Source organism: Pituophis catenifer, unplaced genomic scaffold (genome assembly GCF_029215685.1).
Source record: "Pituophis catenifer annectens isolate HBS135680 unplaced genomic scaffold, rPitCat1.0.hap2 SCAF_4, whole genome shotgun sequence".
Classification (NCBI taxonomy): domain Eukaryota; kingdom Metazoa; phylum Chordata; class Lepidosauria; order Squamata; family Colubridae; genus Pituophis; species Pituophis catenifer.
The window spans coordinates 48,668,342-48,689,423 of record NW_027256884.1 but is presented as its reverse complement, the minus strand read 5'-3'; the positions used below and the strand labels follow the sequence as shown (position 1 = coordinate 48,689,423).

Genomic DNA, 21,082 nt, shown 5'->3' with positions numbered 1-21,082 from the left:
TAAGCTCTCAGTGTACATAAAAGCTGTAAATGATAAATCATAGTCATCATAAAAATGCATTCATCATAAATCATAAAATACAACACTTAGTGATAGTTATAGGATGCTAAATAAGCAATCAGCATAAATCATACTAGGAAACTAAATAAAACAATATAAATTGTAAAGATACAAACAACAAAGTTATAGTCATAAGTAGAAAAAGAGATAGGTAATAGGAAAGATGAGAATAATAATAATACAGCCTTACTAAATAGTTTGACAGTGTTGTGGGAATTAGTTGCTTAGCAGAGTGATGGCATGGGGGAAAAACACTGTCCTTGTGTCTAGTAGTTGTTCTGGTGTACAATGCCCTAGAGCGTCCTTTTGAGGGTAGAAGTTGAAACAATTTACGTCCAGGATGTGAGGGGTCTGTAGATATTTTCTCAGCCCTCTTTTTGACTTTTTAAAAAAATTATTATTATTATTATTATTATTATTATTATTATTATTATTATTATTATTATTATTATTATTATTTAATTTGATTTATATGCCGCCCTTCTCCGGAGACTCAGGGCAGCTTACAATGCATTAAGCAATAGCCTTCATACTTTGTATATTTATACAAAGTCAGCTTATTGCCCCCACAAATTGGGTCCTTAATTTACCTACCTTAGAAAGGATGGAAGGCTGAGTCAACCTTGAGCCTGGTGAGATTCGAACTTACAGTAATTGCAGACAGCTGGTGTTAATCACAATGCTATCAGTCTGCTGAGCCACCAGTCTTCTGAGCCACCAGACTTGTGCAGTGTACAGGTCCTCAATGGAAGGCAGTTTGGTAGCAATTGTTTTTTCTGCAGTTCTAATTATGTGTTGAAGTCTGTGTCTGTCTTGTTTGGTTGCAGAGCCAAACCAGTCAGTTATAGAGGTGCAGATGACAGACTTAATAATTCCTCTGTAGAACTGTATCAGCAGCTCCTTGGGCAGTCTGAGCTTTCTGAGTTGGCACAGAAAGAACATTCTTTGTTGTGCTTTTTTGATGACGTTTTTGATGTTAGGTGTCCATTTTAAGTCTTGAGATATGATAGAACCTAGAAACTTGAAGGTCTCTACTGTTGATACTGTGTTGCCTAGTATTGTAAGAGGTGGTAGAATAAGAGGGTTTCTTCTAAAATCTATCTTCATTTCTGCAACCTTAGTAAGATTGTGATTACTTTATCTTTGGTTTCTTGTAGGCTGTTAAGAAAGTTTATTAACAGCCTTTGTTTGGAAAAGACTGAGTTATTTTAGTAAATTTAAGTTTTGTACAGATTTTGTGTGTGATGTGTTCTTTGGGGTCCATAGCTGGGGCAGAACATATATACACATGCTATAAACACATACACACATGTGTGTGTATATAGCATGTGTATATCTGTGCTATATATGTGTATGGGTAGATATATACTTTCTTCTAGGCAACAATTGGGCCAGTGGGCCAGTGTGCTCACAGTGAAAAAAAATGACAATAAAGGTTATCTTATTCTAGTGCAAGAGTGTCAAACTCATGTTGTCATGGCAGCGTCATGTGATGTATCAGGACTTTTTTCTCCTTCACTAAACTGGGTGTGGCCGTGGCCAGCATGTGACGCATCCAGCTCATGGGGCAGGAATTTGATAGCCCTGTTCTAGTGAGACAGCTTCATCTTGAGAAAACAAAAAGAAAGTCTTGTCTAAAAATATCTAAATTTTCAAAGTCTTCCTTTGAAATCTGGCTAACATTGCTAAGATGAATGCCATTCTTATATTCTTTAAAAGAGCAAATTTTCTGAGTGTCATCCTTTTACCTTTCCTAAATAGTGTGCATTCTGATTCTGAATAAGACATTAGACGAAGCTGTCCATTTTCTAATCTTTACTTATTATAATTGTTGTTATTTAAATGGAGAGTAATTACTGGTAAGTACCAAGTAGTGCCAAACAATGATTGAATTAATAGCACCAAATGTCAGATTGTGCAAATTTCCATTGAAGTGAATGAATTTTGTGCCAGTTCTAGTCATTTAAAACCTTAGTAACCTGTTTAAAGCTACTTTTGTTTGATGGAGAATATTTAATGATCCCTTCCTGATCCTATGAAGAATAGGTAGAGCTAAATCACACTTCTAAACAGGAAACTGGACCAAAAACCAGCAATTAAACAAAAAGCTAATGCCTTCCTAGCATCTCCAACTTCTCCCCTAATACAGCTGGTATGCCTTATGTTCACATTCTAACTTCAGCAGAAATTATATTGTACTCTTTATCAAGTCCTGCACAGTAGCTATTCAGTTCTCAGAAACTATACTCACTAAAGTATAGTTTATATGTAAAAAAACAAAACCCTCCAGTGAAGCTCCTGACTTGGTTATTTTATTTAGTCTCAGCACACATATTTGCAATTGAACAATGATATGAATATCTAAGACTGAATAAAAGAAAGAGTCACATAAATATAAGTACAAATTAAATAAGAGCAAGGCTGTCTTAACAGCATTATGGGCCCCTACGAAGCAGTGGACTGGGGCCCCTCCGACGACTACTCACAGGAATAAAAATGTAATAAAATAAATCGATAAAATTAAACAGATATTTGCATGTTAGTATTAATTTAAAAATGCAGTAAAATGTAATAAATATATTGCTGTATTTATATGATAAATACATGGAAGAGTTAACATACACAGATTAGTATGGGGCCCCTATGCAGCCATTTTACTGGACCATCTGTCCAAACTTTGTTGCTTCAATAAACGTGATTTCTTTCCTCTATATCAGAAAAAGTACTTTGTTGTCTCAGAAGCAGGAAGAAATAGCTTAGGATTTAAACTCTGGGACTGACCTATTATAAGTTGATTTTGGTATTATGTAGTATGCAATGTAATTGTGTGCAGGTATTTTTTTCAGCAATAAAGAACATACTTCTCTGTATCAAATGTCTGAAATTTTGCTGTTCACTAGCTACAGAATACATATGTTATGTGGTAAAACTGCACAGAACTCTGATATATGTTGATAACCAGGCCCTTTTTTATCTTAATTACTCTCACGTTTGCTTATAGTTATCATTCAAAATCCCAGTTACATACAATACTATACTCCAGTTATTAACTAAAAATGAAGCAGAATTTAAAATTTAGTCACATATCTACATAAAACAAATCTGGCAAAAGGACCAGTCCCACTTCGTGCAATAGTAAGAAAGATATTCCTCGCCCCCCAAGCATGAAGATGCCCAAAGCAAAATAGGTTCCAGGTAAATAGTTCTTTGGAGACAATTTCCACAAAGGCTTTCTCTCTGAAGCAATCTGGGAACGCTGTATTGTATAAGTCCGAAAAATGTGCTTATCTTGGGTGATCTGCAAACTATATGCCTCCTTCTAAACTCTTTATTGTGCCCAATAGAATTACTGGTTTTTAAAATATTTTAATTTTAATTGTACAATTTTATAGTGTGTTTTGTAGCTTGTTATTTTGCTTTATTATTGTAAGCCATCCTTTAAGCAAAAAGACAGGTTATAAATTTGATAATAACCTGTTTAATAAACATAAACACTAAAGAAATGCAATGCTGACCTATTAAATCAACTAAAATCATTGCCACCAAGCAATTCCTTCCCTTCCTCCATTGGCCTATCCCGTTTGTGAGGTCAGGGGGCCCCTGTTGTATCACCATGCTCAAATAATTAAAACAGTGGCCTCTGGACACAAAAAGTTTGTTCCTCCCTCTCTCCCCCATCATTTGAGACCATTTATGGTAGCCTTTGCCATATTGGAACTTCCAAACATGCTGGACTTAATAACTCCCAGCCAAAAAGATCAAAGGACATTATGGAGTTGAAGTCTAAGCTATCTAAAATAAACCAAATCAGGTTTAAATGTTCATTGGTCAAACCAGCAGCTTTTAATGCAGGCTCTATTTAGACAGCCAATGATTAGCATACTGCAACAGTTTATTCTGTAAAAGTAAGCTATTATTAATTAGAGATAATTTCAGTGACACTAAGCAGTTTGTAGAAATAGAGTAACTTGATAAAATTTATAAAAGATGTAACATTTAGAAATTCCTAGATAAAATATATGTCTCTAAACTGTAATACTATTTCTGTAATTGACAAAAGCATTTATTGTTTTCCCTAGAGGCTGTGGGAGGAAAATGTATTTTTTTTAGCTCTCCGTGCATACCAATCAGTTGATTTGTTTGTTTTTTAAGTATAGCTGGGATGCTACTGAAGAATATCTATTTAAAGCAATGTTAGCTTATGCAATGAGAAGATATTTGATTCAAGAAACAACCCAGTAAGTATATACAATATTTTTAAAATATTCTTATTTAACTGGATGTGCATACTTCTACCTCATTGTGGACTGGAAATAACTTGAGTACCTCAGTGGTTTGAGGAATACTTTGGAAGTTCTGAATACTTTTAGTCGGAAAAAGACTAGGAGATACACTCACTCTCTTCAAATATTAAGTGACTGCCAGAAGATGCGCCAGATTTGTTCAGAATTGTTCCAGAGTACAGGACGAGAAGCCATGAGTGTAAATGGCAAGGAAGAAGATTTCTATCAGACATCAGAGAACATTGTTAACAGTAACAGCTGTGAAGCAATGGAACAAACTGCCTTAGGAAATGATAGCTTCTTCATTACTAAAGGAGCTTAAACAGAACCTGGATGGCTGTCTGTCAGAGATATTCCAATAATTGATTCTGCATCAGGATTTTGGGCTGAATTACCACCAAGCTCCCTTCCAATCATTACATTCTTTGATTCTCTGAAGATGATATATCTGTGTAGGTCAGAGTTATCTACTTTAAACAATACAGTTAAAAGACAAACAGCAGTAGATGCAAGCATTTCTACTGCTATTCGTCTTTTAACTGTATTGTTTAAATTATTAAAAGGGACTAATTGTTTTAAACTATCTACTTTAACTGACAGAAGCTCTTCTGAGTTCCAGGTAAAATCTTTTCAGGATCTATTAGAGGATAGTGGTACCCAAAATGTTCTGTTTTATGGATAGGGTGTTAAAAAAATGTTATTCTTCCTTCAGATTGCATCAGTCTGGCTGTCCTGGGAGCAGTTTAATAGTTTTGTGTAGTAAATCTTCTAGAATGAAGATGTGGTTAATGCTGTCCCATTCAATTAGGAACTGGACCACAAGATTTATTTTCAAGAAATGACTGAACTACTCAGGCACGTGGTTGAGACGAACTTTCCAATATCCCCTGGAATAGTCTAGCCATTAAACAGAACACTTTCATATACAGATACTCATATCACTTCCATTTAACTTAAATATCAGAGCCAAAAACTGTGACTTTCGTTGTGTTAAGATTTGAAATTCTTACCAACCAGTAGCAAATTGCTAATTTCTCTTATCCATAATCAAAACAAATTAAACATTATCTAAAAAGATGACAAGTATTATGTATAAGGAATAGTAATTTACTTTTCTTCTTTAGGAATAATCTGCTACTATAAAATGGGCTGATAATACAATGTACTATTGTAGATATTGGTCAGTAGTTATCTTTGCTTCCTTCTGGTTCCTGTAACCAGGACTAGCTAAACTGATAATAAGGGCTTTTCTTCACCTTTAAGGAAGGTGATCTACTGTGTGTTATCAACTATGACTATTAAGATGTCTTCCTCTACAGGTAATGAGAATCATGAATGTTGCTTATATTATCTCAGTTACAAGGCTCAATCAAAGGTCAAAGAAGTTGTTATTCTTTTTTTTAATAAAAGTTTTTTATTTTTTTTAAACGAACATACATACAAACAAACAATACATCCTTAATCATTCAGTGTTTCATCTGAGTACATATTTTGTGTCTTCTACTCCCTCCTCCATCATTTTCATATCATATTTCTATCATACCTTTATATTTTCATTTAGATTGTTACATCATTCTTCCCAAATTTCTTATATTTATATTAATTCATCAATTATTTAAATTTTTGTATATATCTTTTCTCTAACCATCAATATAATTGTCCCCATACTTTAAAATACTCCGATTCTTCCTTTTCTTTAATTACCAATGTTAATCTATTCATTTCTGCACATTCCAATATTTTCTTAATTACTTCTCTCTCTAAAGGGATTTTCTGTGCTTTCCAATTTTGTGCAAATACAATTCTCGCTGCAGTTAAAATATCTATAATCAAGTAAGTATTCTCTTTGCTATATTTCTCTGGTAAAATGCTCAATAGGAACAGTTCAGGTTTTAAATCAATATGTTATTTTATCATTTCCTCTAGCCATGTTCTAATTTTAATCCAGTAATTCCTCGCTTCTAGACACGTCCACCACATATGATAATACGATCCTGGTATCTGATGGCATTTCCAGCATTTAGCTGATTTATCTTTAAACATTTTTGCCAATTTTTCAGGTGCCATGTGCCATCCATAGAACATTTTGTATTGATTTTCTTTATATGCTGTAGACATTTGTAATTTCTTTCCCATATTTGCTGCCATTTGTCTAACTCAATTGTATATCCAAAATTCTTAGTCCATGCTATCATTGTTTCTTTTACCTGTTCTTCTTCTAGCTTAATACTTAATAAGTAATTATATATTTTTAATCATTTTTTCATCTGTTCCTGTGAGTATCTCATCCAGTTCTGTCATTTCCAAGTAAAAACCATATAATTTAGCATCTTTTTCTTATCTTGTTTGTATTTGTAATTGTCTATACCAATCCATTTCAATCCCTTGTTCTTCTATTTCTTATTCCTTTTTCAATTCCCCCTTATCTGTTAATATATCTTTATATCTAAGAATAGTCCCCATATTATTAATATTTGGATGTATTAACGCTTCCATTGTAGATAACCATATTGGTATTTTCAAATAATACTTATCTCTAACATTCTCCCATACTAATAATAATGCATTTCTTACATAGTGTCTTTTTGAAATAACTGTGCATCTTATTTTTGCCATACCATAAAAAAGCATGCCTCATGTAACCTCATGAATTTATAATATATGTTTGGACCTCAGACGAGTATCTTCATTACTGATGACTTTATTATTAAATACAAATGTATCTGACTTTAGACTAGCACTATGACCTTTATGAAGATCACATATGTGTTCATCTATGTATGTACATGCATGTGAGGTCTATGAATTTGTGTATATATTTTTTTAAAAATGGAAAACTGTGATTGAAACCATTTGTTTTGCTGGTAATCAGCCAGAAGATGTCACTAAGGAGCAGCATATACTCTTGTATACTGGAGGTAATTACAGATAGTCCTCAACTTATGACCACAATGAGCCCAAAATTTTTGTTGCTAAGCAAGACATTTGTTGTGAGTTTTGCCCCATTTTACAACCTTTTTTATAATAGTTGTCAAATGAATCACTGGAGTTTTTAAGTTAGTCACAAGGTTGTTAAGTGAATCTGGTTTCCCTATTGACTTTGCTTGACAGAAGGTCGCAAAAGGGGTCACATGACCCCAAAACACTGCAATCATGTCATAAATATGAGTCGGTTGCCAAGCAGCTGAATTTTGATCACGTGACCATGGGGATGCTGCAGTGGTTATAAGAGTGAAAAATGGTCATAAGTCACATTTTTCAGGGTCATTATAACTTTGAACAGTCACTAAAAGAACTGTTGTAAATCAGGGACTACCTGTACTCTTTAAACAAGAACCATGCTATGAATGGAACAAGGTGTGATGAACACATGATATTGGTTCCATTAATCTGCATCAGCGGAGACTCCTATCCAATGTAACTAATGTAAATCTTGACATCTAATTCACATGTTCTAGCCTTGATCATATGCCTTATGGGAAAAAATAGAAGCATTTTAGCAATAGAAGGGAAAAGAAACTTCAGATAATTCACCTGGGGAAGAGCTGAGTCTACTGGCTCATCCACCCAGGTCACTGGTTACTTCTCCTTAGAATAGCTCAGTCTTTTTCAGTCTGGGTACGTTTGTAGTTATATGGACTTCAGTTCCCAAAATTCCTCACCCAGAATGGTCAGTGCTAAAGAGGGTGTAAAAGCTGAGGCAGGTAATAAAAAATAAAACACTCTCTCTAAAGCTCGTGCTTTGAAAGTGAGATCATAATTTTACATCTAAAACGCACAGCCTGGTGGTTGTCTCGAGAGTCTGTGGGAAGACATACTATATTAATGTTTGTTTGTTTTTAATTCTCAGAATTTCTAATGTATTGCTGTGCAATGTTACCAGTCGGGTATCATTTTGGTTTGTAGTCACAAATTCATTCACAAATATAACAACTATTCCCAGGAATGATGTGGAAGCCGCCATAAGGTAATATAGCAGACATATATATTATATATTTCCACAACTTTATTCAAAACAAATGTATTTATTTTTGTTAGAAACATTGGCATATTTTCTTCAGTCTGAAAATGCTCAGAGCTGCATTGAGATTTGTCATAGTCCTGGGTTGTACTAAACCATGCTGCCAACTCTACTCAGGTTCCAATCAGTACACATTTTGGCTGAACAAGATTAGAATGCAGGTCCAGGTCCAGGTCCAATTTCCAGATCAGGCATTAAATGCAACGTTTTATGAAATGTACAGTTAATTGGATCACTCTATTGTAACTTTCCACTTTTCCCACTGCTCCTTGTATCATTTTACTGAAAATGCAGTAAAGAAAAAAGGGCAGAGTAGAGGACCATTGTTGATTAACAGCAGTTAGGAGGTATTACTCCATCTGGAAGCATTCATTTTATAAGTTTTTATTTTAAGGCATTCATTTTTTTAATCAGTTTAAGGTAAATAAAAAACCCAAACCTATTATGGGTAATTCTTAACTTAAGAGTAACTGCTGAATGTTATGATAGTGCTAATGATTTGTAACCAGTCCTCACGTAATGACCTTTGCAGCATCCCTGGGATCATGTGATTAAAATTCGGGTGCTTGACAACTGGCATGTATTATGACAATTGCAGTGTCCCTGCAATTGGGTTATGTGATTGCCATTTGTGCCTTTCCTAGTTTGTTTCCAACAAAGTCAGTGTGGGAAATCATATTCGCTTAACAACCATAACAAAAGTGGTCAACTCATTTAACAACTACATAACTTAGCAACAGAAATTCTAGTCCCAGCTGTGGTCATAAATCAAAAATTACCTGTACTGCCAAACCGCTTATAGCCTTTGATCACACCTCATTTTTAAAGAATCATGTTTTGGATTTTTTCTGTAGTAGGAAGGAAAATAGCCTATTATTATATACCATGAACTTTATATAGGCAGTCTGTTAATGGTCAAACTCCTTTAAAAAAGTAAAATCTCCTTCAGGTTGAGCTTGACATGATTTTGCAGATATGCGCCTGCTATCTTCTTGGCCACAGTACCAAAATAGCTTGTCATTGCCTTCCTCTGGGATATTTGAGGACTCCAATCCATTTCAAAGCTCCAATATTTCTTGGAGGCCTCCCACCAACATTCTAACCAAGTCTGGCACTGCTTAGCTTCTGAGCCCAGGTAATGTTCTGACCCAGCCTTAGCAAGTAATGATAAGCCACTTACTTCATGAGTAAAAAACAAACCCCTTTTCAAATAGGGTAGGAACAGTCACATAGATAAACAAAAAACCAAATGTAATTAGTCCCAACAGACCTGGTTCTGGTCTAGAAATCCGAATTGCTTGCTGTACTTAAAAGCAAATGGTTGTCTATGACAACTGGCCACTCCCAAACCCCTACTATTTATTTCCCAGCAGGGGGGTGGGGACTGAATAGTGTCCACATCTGCTTTTCTTTGACAGCTGGCTTATTGTTTTCTTTTGCTCTCCTTTCCTTTCCACTCTGCGCATACACACATCTGGGATGGGCCCCATCTGTTCCTCCCCCTCACTCAGCTCAGGCCCTGAAGACAGCAGCCTCTCCAACTGGGGAGGATGGAAGGCCCTGGTTCTGCCTCTGTCTCTGATGCTGTTTCCTTATCAGAGCCTTCCAAAGGTTCCAAAACTGGCCCAGGCTCTCACTTAACCTCCTCTTTGTCTGACTCTGCTGCTAGCTCTGCTGGCAGCCAACAGGTAACAACAGATAAACTCAAAGACAATGCAACAATGTACTGGTGATTTTCTTTACAAGCTTCAAAAGTGAATCACTATAATTTACATGTTTTAAACTTGTTGAATTTAGGCTTTTACAAAAGGTTTCTCTTTTAGAAATGCAGTGCTATTTGTTGAATAAACACGAATGCGGGAATGAAAGAGAATGCATTGTTTGGGAGAGATTAACTTTTAAGCTTTTGAGAAGATTATACTGTTTTCAATAGAAAAACTCAGAGGCAACTGCAGTGCACTGGCATGGGGGAAGAGATTACTGACCTATTGGTCCATGCAAAGAATAATGGAATGCACTTTTATTTTTTTTGGCTGTGCTTTGAAGCATTCATTCTATGTAAGCAGATTTAATATAAATCTGTTTCAGCATCAATGGCACATTGTACTAACAGCCTGGATTTAGCTTTTGTCCATCACTTGTAGGCTGTTCTTTTGAAATACCTATTACTGTATTTAAAACTATATACAGATAGTCCTTGACTTATGACCACAATTGAGCCCAAAATTTCTATTGCTAAGCGAGACAGTTAAGTGAATTTTGCCCCATTTTACGACTTTTCTTGCCATAGTTGTTAAGTGAATCACTGCAGTTGTTAAGTTAGTTACACAGTTGTTAAGTGAATCTGGTTTCATCATTGACTTTGAAAGGGAAACACATCACCCTAGAACACTGCAACCATCATAAATATGAGTCAGTTGCCAAGCATCTGAATTTTGATCACATGACCATGGAGATGGTGCAATGGTCTTAAGTGGGAAAAATGATCATGTCACTTTTTTCAGTGCCTTTGTAACTTTGAATGGTCACTAAATAAACTGTTGTAAATCGAGGACTACCTGTACCTAAGAAGTAAATAATAACTTATTAAAAGCAGTGTTTCAATTATGGAGAGAAAGGAAAGTAAAATTAATAAAATTCCAAAATATACCTTCCTCCAGTTCAACCAGACAGATTTCTGAAATCAAAGCTTATTATCCCATCTCCATCATAAAAGATTAATTAATAAGATCTTATATAATTAGCATATTGCTGTGTTAATCTAGTGTAGAGACTTCCTTCTATCACAACTGAACCGAACTACAGGAACAGTTTCAGTGCTTGGTGTGGGAATTTATGACTGCTTTATCTAAAGGATATTTGTCATTTCTTCCACATTTCTAAGTATTTGTAATTCACTGTGCCCGGATTGGCGAACCTATGGCACACTTGCTGGAAGTGGCACGCAGAGCCATCTCTCCAGGCACCCGAGCTATCGACTGTTGCTCTTCTGGGTTCCGGCGTGCCGGCCAGCTGGTCTTCACATATGCGGGAGTGCCGGAAACCAGAAGAGCAGTTGCCCGCTGCACATGTGTGCAGTTGGAAGATGATTTTCTAGTTTCTGGTGCACACATGCGCACTGGCCACTTAGTCTTCCAGTTTCTGGAGTGCATGCGCACACGAAGACCAGGTGGCCAGTGTGTCGGAGCCCGGAAGAGCAACAGTCAATGGCTCACGTGCCAAAGAAATTTAGAGAGGGATAAATCACTTCAAAATTTATGGGATACAATGAAAGCATATATCAGAGGCCTAGCAATAATGTACTTGGGAAAAAAGAAAAAAAAGAAGTGGCAGAAACAAGTAAAATTAGAAGAGGATTATAAGAAATTGGAAAAAGAGTTTCAAAAAGACACTTTAAATAAAAAAACTAAGAAATTGATGGAATTGAAAAAACATGAAATAAATTTAAATGAACAAGAAGCTTTAGCTATTAAATTGAGAGCAACTAAACAGAATTTCTTTGAAAATGCAAACAAACCAGGAAGATGGCTAGCATACAAGTTAAAAAGAGAGAGGGAGAAGAAAACTCTAAAATGCTTACAAGATGGAGAAGGGAAATTACAATATAGAATTGAAGATAAAAATAAAATAATTCAAGAATATTATGAGCAACTTTACTCTCAGGAGAAGATTCCGGAGGAAGAAATATCAAAGTATTTGGAAAAATCTGATTTGACTAAAATACCAGAACAATACAAAGGAATGTTACAGGAAAGAATAACAATAATGGAAGTAACAGAAGCAATAAAAAGACAAAAAAGTGGAAAAGCACCAGGATCAGATGGTCTACCAGCAGAGATATATAAAACATTACAAGAGACGATTAGTAATGTAATGTTGGATTTATTTAATAATTTATTATTGAAGGCTAAAATGCCAGATTCATGGAAAGAGGTATACGTAACACTTATATCTAAAGAAGATACGGATTTACAATTGATAAAAAACTATAGATCAATTTCGTTGTTAAATGCGGACTATAAGATTTTTGCGTCAATAATGGCACACAGATTGAAAAAAAACATTAAATGAATATATACATCCAGACCAAAATGGATTTTTACCAAAAAGACAAATCATGAGGATGATTTTGAACACTTTGGAGTATTATGAGAATCATCCAGAAAAACAGATGGCATTGATGTTTTTGGATGCCCTAAAAGCTTTTGACAATGTGAGTTGGCAGTTAATGATAAAACAACTGCAGAGAATGGATTTTGGAGAGAGATTTATAAACATAATAAAAACAATATATAATAGACAATTTGTTAAGATAATGATAAATAGGGATATGACAGAAAAGATCAGTATAATGAAAGATACTAGACAAGGATGTCCCCTCTTGCCATTGTTGTTTATCTTGACTTTAGAAGTTTTAAATAGAAAAAATGCTGCAAGATACGAGATTGAGAGGTGGATTTGGTTTACCAAATTGGGAATTGTACTGCCAGGCAGCAACACTGACATGGTTAAAGGAATGAGTAGAGCTAAGAAACACAAGGTTGTTAACATTGGAAGGTTATGATTTACAATTGGGATGGCATGCTTTCTTGTGGTATGGTAGAAATAAGATACATACATATTTTCGTAGACATTATGTAGACATTATGCACTGTTATTGCATAATGTAAGTAAGAGTAAGTAAGAAAAAGTAAGAGTTAAGTAGTATGTGAAAATACCAACATGGTTATCGACTATGGAAGCTTTAATACACCCAAATGTTTCCAATTTTGGAAATATTGTTAGATATAAGGATTTATTAACAGACAAGGGGGAATTGAAAGGGAAACAGGAACTAGAAGAACAGGGGATTGAGACAGACTGGTATATGTATATGCAGATACAAACAAGATATGAGAAAGATGCTAAATTATATGGTTTTTACATGGAAAAGACTGAGTTGGATAGGATACTGACAGGAACAGATGATAACCTAATAAAAATTTTTTATAATTTCTTACTTAGCATTGAATTAGAAGAGGAGCAAGTAAAAGAAACAATGATAGTTTGGGGAAGAAACTTTGGATATTCAATTGATTTGGAAAAATGGCAACAACTATGGGAAAGGAACTATAAATTAACAATGTCCACTGCATATAAGGAGAATCAATATAAAATGTTTTATAGATGGCATATGCCACCTGAGAAACTAGCAAAAATATTTAAAGAAAAATCAGCCAAATGTTGGAAGTGTCATCAAACACCAGGATCATATTATCACATGTGGTGGACATATCCGGAAGCTAAAAACTGTTGGAGTAGAATTAACACTTGGCTGGAGGAAATGATACAGAAACGTATTGAATTTAAACCAGAGTTGTTCCTATTGGGTATCCTACCTGAAAAAATTAGCAAGGAAAATGTTTATTTGATAATACATGTAATAACAGCTGCAAGGATTGTCTATGCACAAAATTGGAAAGTAGAGAAAATACCTCTGGAAGAAGAGGTAATAAAAAAAAAGTTAGATTGTGCAGAAATGGATAGATTAACCCTGATGATTAAGGATAGAGAAGACTCAGAATATTTTAAAATATGGAATTGTTTTCATTATTGGCTGGAGAAGAAATATAAATGACTAATTATATAAGTATGTATAAATATGTGATGAGTAGAATATTATGATGAATTGTTGTAATGGATTGGATAAGGATCAAGATAGAAGAAATAACAACTACATATAAGAAGAAAGAACTTTGGAAGACAACACCGAAATGTCGCAGGGGAAAGATAACTGATGTATTAAATGTTTGTTTGTCTAAAAAATAAAAAACTTTAAAAAAAAAGAAATGGAGAGGGGATCCCAGCGGTTACTTCCTAGGGGAGCAGACTGGCAAGAACAGGCAGGCCAAGGCTTCCCTCCCTCCCCACCCAAGTGGGCTTCTTGCGCGGCCCCAGCCCTCCAGCCTGCAGCACCGACGCACATCTGTGGTCTGGAACACCTGGCCGGCTCGGGCACACAGGGCAGTGGGGCAGTGTTTGCTGGCTGGGTGGCCGGCCGCCCTGCCCGCTGCTCCTGCCACCACCGGGGGCGAGTTCTCACGCTGCCGCTTCTGGCCCGGATGCTGGAAGAGTAGGAGCCACCATCAGGGAGGAGAGCTGCTCCAGGAGAGCCGGAGGAGAGCGCAGCTCCTCACAAATGGAGACACCACCGAGGGCCCCTTTAGAAATTCTTTAATTCCTAAAGAATTAGTGAGTAGGATTGCTTTTATGCCAGATTGGTAATGAATACAAAATACAATTGTATGCAAACTTTTAGGCACTCTTGATCATATTGTATGCTTCAGGGAATCCCTAGGTAAATAGAAACTGATACAAATTCTATTTAGTACAAATTTAAAGCAATTTCCAATAAATATTAAATATATATTCAAATTTTGCATATAAAAATTGAATGTATATGTAGTATTTGTTAACAGTTGCTTACCAAAACAGAATAAGAAAACAGTGAACAAGACAGATGCAAAAGTTTCAATCAATATTCTGTAACACTTTCCTTGGCAGAAATAACAGCTTTTAAATGTTTACTATAGCTAGCTACAGTTAGACCTTCTATTTTTGCTTTTGAATTCTCCTACCACCATTTCTTGTAGAACTTTTCTGGACTGGAAATATTTTTAGATCACCTTGTATATACATTTGAGAAGATCCCCACAGATTATCAATAATTTTAAAGTTTGGAAATTATGAAGCCATTTCAAAACCTTTATCTTTCTGTCCTGTAAATATTTTATGATTGATTTGGAAGTATGTGTGAGATTACTGCCATGCTGAAATTTCAAATAGTTATCTTCGAGACTGCCTGCTGCTACCGACGGCCTCCCATCAACCTGTGCGCTCCCACAGAGAGGGCCTCCTCGGGGTGCCATTTATTCAAATCCTGATGCCATAAATGAAAAACTCATTTTGAACTCTTGCCTTTCTGATTTTAAATGTTTATGAGATCTAAAAAAGTGGAATGAATATATAGTTTCTTTAAGGTGGAAAAATATTCTGATCTTTGAAGATTTAAACTCAGAACCAGCAATTTGAACTGATCCCAGAAAAAATAACTGATAGCCAAAAAAAAATATTAATTTTAATTTGAGAATTAATAATTTCTGTCAGAATACTTACAGTTTTCTATTATATCAGTTTATGTTTTGGGACCAACTTTAAGGCAATATTACACAAAGTTTATAATAATAATTAATTTTGGAAATGAAATTAATGATAACTGGTGTCAGCCATTTTACATGCTCAACGTAAGTTGTTATTTTTATTGACTACATTTGATTTGATTGATTATAAATATGCCAAACTAATTCTTTTTAAAGAATGAATAGAAACCGGATCAACAATGCATTTTTATTAACTGATGACACTCTGCAGTTCTTGGAAATCTCATCAACTTTAGCTCCATCAGCTGAGCAACCTCTGCCCACTTGGCTGATTGTATTTGGGGTTATTCTTGGCATCGTCGTGATTGGAATTGTTTTAGTCGTATCTTTTGGGATTTATCACCGCAAGAGGTGAGCATTTTGAGTTGTCTTGCTTTGGGTCAGTCCCCAATCACAAATAGGAATGAACAATATTTTTGCTTATTGCTTCCTGATTTATTTTTTTCCATTTTTTAGTAAATGAAGGGTTAGGCTAACAGATGCCTCTTCTCTATGTAAATACTAGCTGATCCATGGTATGTTATCATCTTTTGTGCCAAGTAGGCTTTAAGGGAAGGCAAGCTAATAAGTAAGAGAGACAGGTGGTGCTTGTAATAGCAATATAGGGAAACACAAAGGTCTAATCAGAAGTCGAGATGGGAGAAAGGGAAATACATGCAGCAACACTGCCTGGTGTGCATATAGAACTGAAGGGGTCAGGAGAAGCAATGCATATAAATAACTCTTATTTATTTATTTATAAAATTAATTTGCCACCTATCTCACGGTTCAGGCAACTCTGAGTATTTAGTGAAGCCTCTTCACTTGGATGTTCTGAGGGTAAATTATACATTTGAGTAGATGCTATATTAGAGAATGAGCATCCACAATGCATTTATTTATGTATTTATTTATTTACTGAACTTCTCATTAGGTGGCACACAACAACCAATACAAACCACCCTTTCCACTCTTTCCACTAGACTCTGTCTTATTTTGTTTTGGGGCCCAAAATAAGCACCAGGTCTTATTTTGGGGGGATGTCTTACCCGCTTACCTTAGGACCACCACAGCCAGGCCTCCCGTGCTCCGACACCTATCGCACCGCTACCTGACTACCTCTGCGGCCACTTGCAGCCACTCACAGTCAGATGCCATGTGGCTCATTGCGCCTGTGCCACCGCTTGCTCAGGAGGCTGCATGGCATGTTGAGCCATTGCGCATGCGAGGGGTGGCAGTGGCAGGACATGGCACATGGCATCTTGACACAAGTAGCAGCACCGGTGTGATGCACTATGTGGTGTCCTGGCATGAGCAGTGGCACCGGTGCAATGTGCCATGTGGTGTCTGGCCATGAGCGGTGGCATCAGTGTGATGTGCAATGGCGTCCGGCCACAAGCGGTGGCATCAGTGCAATGTGCCACATGGCGTCTGGCCACGAGCGGTTTCAAGCAGCTGCAGAAGAACTCGGGCAGCAGTGTGAGAGATGTTGGGGCATGGGAGGCCTGGCTGCAGTGGTCCTAAGATAAGTGGATATGGGGCGTGTGGGGAAGCTCCACCCACCCACCCCTGCCTTAGCTTGATTTTTACGCATGTGCCTCGCCCCACCTCATGCAACCAGAAGGTAGGATGGAATGGGCGGGGTCTTAACTGGGGCTTATTTTTGGGGCTTACATTAGGTGCACACATAAAAATCAAGCTACAGCTTATTTTTTGGGATAGCTCTTATTACAGGAAAACACAGTAGCCTCTCAGATCAACATCCCCATTAAGCCCAAAACCCAGGAGAAGAGTCAGGTCTCCATGACTTTCTGGAAAGCTAAAAGGGTTGGGATACATAATTGTTGTCTACTGTGTAATGGAGCTATTTGTTGGAACCTCTTCCTCAAGAGGTACCTTTGCTTTTGCCACATTGGGGCATATTAGAAACACTTTATTTACTATGCTAAACAACTGACTACTGAAAGTGGTAACCTGCGGGGTTGCCTCTTTCCAAGAGTCTCTACCAGTCCAACCAGATTGAGCAAAATGGTGCAGATCCCATCAAAGAGTGTTGGCTGCCAGTGATCAGAAGTCAGGCTTTTTCCATAGTGGCCCCTGCTCTATGGAACATCCTCCCTTCAGAGGTTAGAATGGTCCCAACCCTGTTAGTTAGCCTTTTGTAAGGCCCTAAAAAATCCCTGGCTCTATTCTTGTGCCTGGGGTGATAAATGTATCAAGGATCTGATTCCTGGCTGTGTTGCTAACTGGCCAAGTACTTTACTCCTATGTATATTTAATCTGGGTGTTTTTAGTGTTTTAAGATGTTTTTAGTATTTTTAACTATAATGTATTTTTATAACTGTAAACCGCCTAGAATCATTGATTGAGATGGATAGTTATAGAAATTCTATAAATAAGTAAACAAAGAAACAAAGATGGGAATTCATTCAGACTGTTAATTGTAGTGGGTTAAGAAATAATATATGAGTGTGTGGCTTTCCATTTGAGAGACATGCAAGAAAGGCTTCCATTAGTGAGACTTTATAAAGCCTACCTTGCAATCAAGGTAATTTACTTTTAGCAAATGTCTTCATTCAAGAGTTTGCCTGATATTTACAATAAAGTTTCATGGCTGTTAATGTTACTGATATGTAAATCCTGAGATTGTTACATTATGTATTATGGGTTTAAAATGTGCTGTACTTGACCTTTGAGTTCATTATCTTCTCTAAATTGCTGATGCTATATCATAAATCATATGGTATGGTCTGTCAACGAATCAGTGGTACTCAAGGTTAAAAACTGAAATAGACCAGAAATTGTTAATTTGCTCTTTCAAATATAGGTTCACAAATATAATTACATTTTAGGAAGAAGTATCAAATAGTTGCAATCATTGGAATTATATTGATTTATATTGGAGAAAATAAAAATGGTACTGTCAGCTGTCTATCCTCACTTTCTTTGAAGCTCGCTAGAAACTGCCATAACCAGGGGGAAGGGGGCATTTGGGAGGGGAAGAGTGCTGGGTGTGTGAAAGAATGTTGTGGGAAATTGGAGAGTATGGACCAGAGGTGAAATCCAGCAGGTTCTGATAGGTTCTGGAGAACCGGTAGTGGAAATTTTGAGTAGTTCGGAGAACCGGCAAATGCCACCTCTGGCTGGCCCCAGAGTGGGGTGGAAATGGAGATTTTGCAATATCCTTCCGCCTGGAGTGGGGTGAAAGTGGAGATTTTGCAGTATCCTTCCCCTGCCACGCCCACCAAGCCACACCATGCCCACCAAGTCACGCCCATAAAACCGGCAGTAAAAAAACCTTGAATTTCACCATTGGTGTGGACACTGACAGGAACCAGGAATGCCAAACCGAGCCATCTTCCCGCCTTCAAGGATGCTGGCCCTGGGAAAGGAATTTATCACAATGCTGGAGGCACCAGGTTACCAAAACATCAGAACAGGACCTGATTGGACTATTGGACCAGGGGGAGGGTTGGGGATTGCTTTCAATATAAGATTTTCTCAGTTTTTCTTCAGAGCTTGCCTCACTCACTCTGCACTCAGCATTTCTAGTAAAAGTACCTTTTCCCTATGGAGTCAAGGGTCGTTCTTTCCTAGGGAATTAGCTGTGGCTGGTCTGACAGGTACATTCTCAGCCACCTAAATGTGGAAGATGCCATATTGGAGTTATCCAGGGTTTTGATTTTAGTGGTAATCTAGTTATGTGGAACATTTCCAGACAGGTTATGAAAGCAACAGCTATTTCCTGACATCCCCCCCCCCCCAATTTTCTGATACTCAAAGAGATGCTAAATGGAGGCACTATTTAGCTAAGAAATGTGATTCCTTTATATAGTTATGCAAAGTAAGTGTAAAAATGTGTTGTCTTTGTGTCCAATGCAGCCTTTCCAAAGTTAGGGTAAGGTTAGGGTTAGGGGTTAGGTTAGGGGTGAAATCCAGCAGTTTCTGACAGGTTCTGGAGAACCGGTAGCGGAAATTTTGAGTAGTTTGGAGAACCGGTAGCTGAAATTTTGAGTAGTTCAGAGAACCAGCAAATGCCACCTCTGGCTGGCCCTAGAGTGGGGTGGGAATGGGGATTTTGCAATATCCTTCCCCTGGAGTGGGGTGGGAATGGAGATTTTGCAGTATCCTCCTGGAGTGGAGTGGGAATGGAGATTTTGCAGTATCCTTCCCCTGCCATGTCCACCAAGCTACACCCACCAAGCCACACCATGCCCACCAAGCCATGCCCACAGAACCAGTAGTAAAAAAAATTGAATTTCACCACTGGGTTAGGGTTATCAGGCAGGTTTTGCTTGTCAGATAGTTGTTTGGGGTCTGTTCAGAGGTGGTATTCAGCAGGTTCTGACCAGTTCTGGAGAACCAGTAGCGGAAATTTTGAGTAGTTCGGAGAACTGGTAAATACTACCTCTGACTGGCCCAGCCCCCATCTATTCTCTGCCTCCCGAGTCCCAGCTGATCGGGAGGAAATGGGGATTTTGCAGTAATCTTCCCCTGGAGTGGGGAGGGAATGGAGATTTTACAATATCCTTCCCCTGCCATGCCCACGCCCGCGCCCACCAGGCCATGCCCACCAAGCCATGCCACGCCCACCAAGCCATGCCCACAGAACCAGTAGTAAAAAAAATTGAATCCCACCACTGGGTCTGTTGTAGAGATAGCAGGAGGATGAGGTATTTGGGACATGTTTACATGGATAGTGAGAATTCAGCCAGCCAACCTGCCCATTGTCTAAGGGTTATGGAGCTCTAGATCTTTTCCTAAGAGCAGAATCCCAGGGTAGACCAAAGGAGATTCCTCTAGTTTAACCCCAGGCTGGTTTATCACAGTACATCAAGAGTTACTATGTGCATTTTAAATAATTAAATTATTGAATCCTTTAATAGCAAAAGCATTGGAACAAGGAAACTATATTTTCTCCTCCATCTAAATGTTCCTCAAATAAGCGGTAGTGGCATCTTAAAAGAAACATGGCTGAGGGGAGGCAGGCACAGAATGTTCAATATTTTTGAGATAGGACTTTGTAATTGAAATTTGTTTAAAGTATAACTATTTGGTGGTGGTATTTCTGGTGCCCTCAGCTTGGTATTGATTCCAAGCAGTTGGTGGACACAGCTGTGAAGTTTTCTGGGCAACATTTTGCCATTGCCTCCTCCCTAGAGTTGAAAGAGAGTAACTGGCCCAAGGGCTATCTTTGTGCTTAAAGAGTGACTTGAACTCACAATTTCCTAGTTTGTAGCCTGAGCACTTTAACTACTACACCAAAGCTGTACTATATTGTAATATTTATAGAAGGATAATTTATCTGCAGCATTAAGGCTGAAAAGATGTATGCTTTTCATATTTTACTGACAGTAGCAATTTTATTCTCTCTCTTTTCCAGACACAAGAATGCTGAAAAAACAGAAGATTTAGATGATAAATACGAAGCAGCCATAACAATGGAAAATAGAATTCCCTGTCATACTTTAGATTTAAAAGCTGGGCATATTAATGGAGTCTATGTAGCAGCAGATGACGATCGGTTTACTCCCTTATGA

General features: G+C 37.3%; 1 protein-coding gene across 1 annotated transcript in view; it reads left to right on the top strand.

Annotated features, from left to right (window-relative positions):
- CLTRN (collectrin, amino acid transport regulator) overlaps positions 1 to 21,082 on the top strand; it is a 30,627-nt gene extending 9,545 nt beyond the window's left edge. The window contains exons 3-6 of the mRNA XM_070943486.1: positions 4,213 to 4,298; positions 8,194 to 8,310; positions 15,720 to 15,914; positions 20,926 to 21,082. Coding sequence (XP_070799587.1) covers positions 4,213 to 4,298; positions 8,194 to 8,310; positions 15,720 to 15,914; positions 20,926 to 21,082 — 555 coding nt within the window. The remainder of the gene's footprint in view (positions 1 to 4,212; positions 4,299 to 8,193; positions 8,311 to 15,719; positions 15,915 to 20,925) is intronic.